General features: G+C 40.3%; 1 protein-coding gene across 1 annotated transcript; it reads left to right on the top strand.

Annotated features, from left to right (window-relative positions):
* Positions 219-2,849, top strand: LOC107627449 (subtilisin-like protease SBT1.7). Its single transcript, XM_016330285.2, has one exon. It carries the CDS (start codon positions 561-563, stop codon positions 2,826-2,828), a length of 2,268 nt encoding a protein of 755 aa, XP_016185771.1. The 5' UTR covers positions 219-560; the 3' UTR covers positions 2,829-2,849.

The following is a 6,057-nucleotide window of genomic DNA, read 5'->3' as shown; positions in this document are numbered from 1 at the left end:
GAATAAAACTACTCATAAAAATATATAACGAATTTTATATGACAAAAATATTAAAAAGTTATTCAAAAATCTCAAAATATTCTCATCATCATTCCCACTACCACCATTAACCCTCCTCTCTCGATAAACCACATAACTACATTACAATATTATGATTATTGGATAGTTTATTAAAGATGAGAAGGAAAGATATTTTATAGTTATTGGATATAGTTGATAAATAATCCTATCAGTGCTCTAAAATAAAATGACGGGACACTCTCAAGTGATGGGCTTGCAGTAGTGGAGAAAGAAACGGTGGTAAACGCACATGCGAAAGCAAGGCCCAATTGTCTTACACTACTACACATACAGGATACAGCTACTACAATTTCCCCACTCATCACTCACTCATTTTCTCTTTCCTCCTCCTGCTTTTTGTCTCCAATGCAATAATTCAAGAGAAGCAGACAACCACCCACCGCTTCCCTTTTTCACACCACAATCACACACACATAAAAAACCTGCTTCTCCCTCTTATTTCTATTCCATTGCTACTTTACTCATCAAAACACAGAAAAATGGGCACGCCTCGTAAAGCGTCTCTTGCAGTGTTCTTACTTCTCTTTGTTGCTCTCTGCCATGGGGCAACTTCGGCGAACAAGAAGACCACCTACATAGTCCACGTGGCGAAATCTCAGATGCCGGAGAGCTTCGAGCACCACGCCGAGTGGTACGCTTCCTCTCTCAAATCCGTTTCCGAATCGGCGGAAATGCTTTACACCTACGAGAACGCCATCCATGGGTACTCCACCAGGTTAACGGAGGAGGAAGCTCGTTTGTTAGAGGCACAGGACGGTGTCCTCGCCGTGCTTCCGGAGACAAAGTACGAACTCCACACCACGAGGACTCCGTTGTTCCTGGGCCTTGACAAGAGCTCGGATCTTTTTCCGGCGTCGGATTCCTCCAGTGACGTCATCGTCGGAGTTCTCGACACCGGTGTTTGGCCAGAGAGCAAGAGCTTTGACGACACTGGGCTCGGACCCGTTCCCAGCACGTGGAAAGGCACGTGCGAAACTGGAACCAACTTCACTGCCTCTAACTGCAACAGAAAACTCATAGGAGCGAGATTCTTCGCCAAAGGCTACGAAGCCATGCTAGGTCCAATCGATGTGACTAAAGAGTCTAAGTCCCCTCGCGACGATGACGGCCACGGGACCCACACCGCCAGCACCGCCGCGGGATCTGTTGTAACTGGCGCCAGCCTCTTTGGCTACGCACAGGGGACGGCGCGTGGGATGGCCACGCGCGCTAGAATCGCGGCATACAAAGTATGCTGGATCGGAGGGTGTTTCAGCTCTGATATTCTCGCCGCCATTGATAGGGGCATTCAGGATAACGTTAACGTTCTTTCTATGTCCCTTGGTGGTGGAAGCTCTGATTATTACAGAGACAGTGTTGCAATTGGATCCTTCGCTGCAATGGAGAAAGGGATTCTAATTTCTTGTTCTGCTGGAAACGCTGGTCCCAGTCCTTCGAGTCTCTCCAATGTGGCACCATGGATCACTACCGTGGGCGCGGGTACACTTGATCGTGATTTTCCGGCGTACGTTAGCCTCGGTAACGGGCTCAACTTCTCTGGTGTTTCCTTGTATCGAGGTAACGCTTTACCTGATTCTCCATTACCGTTTGTTTACGCTGGCAATGCAAGCAACGCGACGAATGGAAACTTGTGCATGGTGGGAACACTATCGCCGGAGAAAGTTGCCGGGAAAATCGTGTTGTGTGAAAGAGGAGTTAGCGCCAGGGTTCAGAAAGGTGCTGTGGTGAAGGCTGCTGGAGGATTGGGAATGGTGCTGGCTAACACCGCTGCCAACGGCGAAGAGCTTGTGGCTGACGCGCACCTACTTCCGGCGACGGCGGTAGGTGAGAAAGCCGGAGACGCCGTCAAGAAGTATCTTTTTACTGACGCTAAGCCAACCGTGAAGATCGATTTTGAAGGGACTAAGGTAGGGATCCAGCCGTCGCCGGTGGTGGCGGCGTTCAGTTCCCGTGGCCCCAATGGTTTAACGCAACAGATCTTGAAGCCTGATCTGATCGCACCGGGTGTCAACATCTTAGCGGGTTGGTCCAGGGCGGTGGGTCCCACAGGCTTAGCCGTTGATAACAGGCGCGTGGACTTCAACATCATCTCCGGCACTTCAATGTCGTGTCCTCACGTGAGTGGCTTAGCTGCGCTGGTCAAATCGGCTCATCCTGAATGGAGCCCAGCTGCGGTTCGGTCGGCTCTCATGACAACGGCATACACGGCTTACAAGAACGGCCAAAAATTACAAGACAGCGCCACCGGAAAGCCATCTACTCCGTTCGATCACGGATCTGGACACGTGGACCCCGTGGCGGCCCTTAATCCTGGACTCGTCTATGATCTAACCCCTGAAGACTACCTAGGCTTCTTATGTGCTTTGAACTACACCGAAGGTGAGATCCAAAGCGTTGCGAGAAGAAATTTCAAGTGCGACGCGGGAAAGGCTTACAGTGTGACCGATCTCAATTATCCTTCGTTTGGTGTGGTGTTTGAATCATCAACGGGTGCGGTGAAGCACACGAGGACCCTCACTAACGTGGGACCCGCAGCAACGTTCAAGGCTTCTGTGACGTCAGATTCCCCATTGGTGAAGGTATCGATTGTGCCGCAGGTGTTGAGCTTCAAAGAGGGGGAGAAAAAGTCGTATACAGTAACGTTCACTTCATCTGGTGCGTCCCCACATGGTAATGCCTTTGGACGGTTAGAATGGACGGATGGGAAAACTGTGGTTGGAAGCCCAATCTCAATTAGTTGGTTTTAAGTTGTTAGGAAAAAAATAAAATTTTATAATTTTATAAATATAATATATTAATATTTTTATTTGTTTGAATCTAGTGAATGAAAAAAGAAAAGAAAAGCAGCTTTAAATTAATTTGTAGGTGGGACCTATGTTTTTATAGTTTGGGTCGTTGTGTTTGTTGCCTGGGGGAAATGGCAAATTGGCTAGGGTGGAGAAATTTGTCTGGGTTGTTGATTAGTACAAGTACACCGTTATAATCATTAAAGAACATGTGACCACACTACACTGGCATTGAGTCCCATTCTACTGTTGGCAACATAATTTAGAAGTCTTGCTTTTCCTATTTTGCCTGGAAGTGATTTTAATTATTTTACATTCACGCTAGTTGTATCAATCTGTTGACTAGTCTTCAAAATTTTATACTGATATCTCTTATAAGTCTACAACCAATCACCCATATTGACCAAATACTGGTGTAAAAAATGGTTATTCCTAAATGGACTGATCATCATTGAAACCGAACTTCATGAAAAAAATCGATTCAAGTCAAGTTGCTGAAAGCGTTGCATGTATTGAGATCATTGTAATATATGAAGCAGGGACATCATGACATCATGTTGATAATTTGACGTGTAGTGTAAGCGTGATACATTTCGGACACCATATTAATTCGATATTTGTTACATGTACTTCTTATATTCAATTGTATTTTAATTAAAAATAAAAAATATTTTTTGAAATAGATTTAGATATATTTAAATATTATTATATATTGGCGGGTTTAATTTTAATCAAAATTTATATTTTTAAAATAAATTTAGAAATATAATATATTGGATAATTTACTAAAATAAAATAATTAGAGTTTATATTTACGCAAATACAACCGTTTCAAACTCATTATATATGAGTCCTATTACAACTTTATATAAACCGTATAAATCCTATTACTTTTTATAAATACACATAAACCGTAAAATCCCTATTATAGTTTATAAAGAGTTAAGTTTGTACATAAATCGCTCTACTCTAACCACAGTTTATGAAGAGCTACGACTCTATATATATACTAAGTGAAGCTAATTGTTTAGAAGAGTGTCATTTTTACAATGGCTAGTGAAAAGAAGAGTTTTTTAGTGCTAGTGCATTGCTTTAATTTATTCATAAAAACAAAAGAGAGGTGTAAAGTTCACCGACAAAAAATCCTTGAGTGTATTTATCCGTTCATCGAATACGGTTGAGTTTATAGAACTAAATTATGATCAAGATGATGACTAAACATTATTGGATTATTATCCAATCGTTTGTGTGATTCGTTTTGTTTAGTGTGCAAGAATTAATTTAACTGAAACTAGTCCACACACTCAAGCCCAATATCAAATTCAACTTGAACAAACCTTGATTCATTAAGTTGTTGAACCATATAAAAGAAAAGCAAGAAATCTGCCTAAAACCAAACCTAAGCTCAAATGGTGGTCCACACCCAAATTCATTCACTCCACTTAGTTACTAACTAGGTAATTCAATTTCATTTAATTTGAAGCACACCACATCTTAACCACTGAACCAAACTCTCTCTTTTCTTTCGCATCACACTACGTGAACTCTGAAACAAAAGAAAAAAAAAGGAAGCTCGGAGCTAGAGAAAATTGAAGAACATAAAAGGAGGTTTCCAACTTCAAGCAAGAAGAGAAGGTCAAAGGGCTATAGCAAAAAGGCAAAGATCACATCCAAGAGCAAATCACAAAAATGAGATTTCCGCATTCGTGCTTCGTTGAATCATGTTGAAGAAATTCTCTATGTTACAAGCACTAATTTGGAACAAAATGAAGAAAGTAAACATGATAGTGCTCTGTTAACGTTCAAAAATCAAACTTGGGGCCAAAGCAAGAATGCACGGCTCAGATTCAAGAGGCAAGATGAAAAAGGTTGAAAGAGAAGATTGAAGTTATGGTTGCATGTTTGATTTGGTCACTGCTTCTACCATCTCTCTCCTCTATGAACGCCGCTGTTACATCTGATCTTGGAGAAGAAGTCAAACAAGGTGCAGAAGCAAGTTTCAAGCTTAGGAAGCTTCGTTCCTCTATTAAAGGGCTGAACGACCAAAGATTGAAGCGAAAAGTGAGAGCACAACGTTTGGGTTCCCATAACTCACTAAACTGTCTATTCTTCTCCTTCATAGTTTTCATTGAGTATCTCTTTTTCTCAGTTTAATCTTTCTATGTTCCGATGGTAAAAGGCAAAATGGTATTAGTGTATCAAAATTAAATTTATATATAAAATACAAAACTTGTATTCAATGAAACCATAAACATGCTTAGTTTGTCCCATTTGAATCAATGATCAAGCCAATGGGGTAAATCGGTGCATGATATGATAATGTATATCATTTTTAATTATAAAAAATTTAATAATAATATATACTATTTCTAAACTCAATTTAAAAATATAGGTTAAGAATAAGATTAGACATGGTTGACACATCATGATATTTAGGTGTGTTCAAGTGTGTCTGGAAAAGCATTTTGTATTTTTTTTTTTTATTAAGATATGGTTGGACTCAGAAGACATGCGTGTCAGATGAGTGTCGAATGAGTGCTGTGTCGTTTCCAAAATGTGTTTGACATGTGAACACTACAACTCGAGAAAGTGCCTGTGTTTCATAGTTTTAGACAAATTTTTCTTACATTCAATTGTGTATTCTTCTTATCTTTAATAGTTTTATTAGGTGTTTAAACTAATAAAAAAAATATAAAACTATCTCTAAGTATAAATATAACTACTTCAACTCAAGAAGAGACACAATAAGTTAGTAAATTTCAACAGATAACAATGTTGGTCGTATTACTTTGATTCCAAAAATAAATATAGTATCAACAGATTATGGGTTTTTTACTTAAATAAATTAAATGCATTTCAAAATTACTCAATTCCCCTGAATCAGATTCTGCAACGTGATTATCCTTTTTGTATTATTATATAAATCGTCCCAGGGTGCAAAGGATTATATTAAACGTAAATCATCTTACCGTCAATTGGAAGGCCAAACTGGTATGCCACATCTTGTAGTGTTACGGTACACTCCCCAAATGGCATGTGGAAGGTATGTGTTTCGGGACGCCATCTCTCCACAAAAGCACTGATCAGTGGCTCATCAAGCTTGAACCAGTAATCATTCAACCGAGCAACATGTAATAGGTTCGCACGATCTAAGTACGGGAGTATACGATCATGCAGTATCATCTTCTGT

This window comes from Arachis ipaensis, chromosome B01, assembly GCF_000816755.2.
Source record: "Arachis ipaensis cultivar K30076 chromosome B01, Araip1.1, whole genome shotgun sequence".
Taxonomy (NCBI): Eukaryota; Viridiplantae; Streptophyta; class Magnoliopsida; order Fabales; family Fabaceae; genus Arachis; species Arachis ipaensis.
Note: the sequence above shows the minus strand (reverse complement) of the source record. Positions and strands in the feature narration are given on the sequence as shown.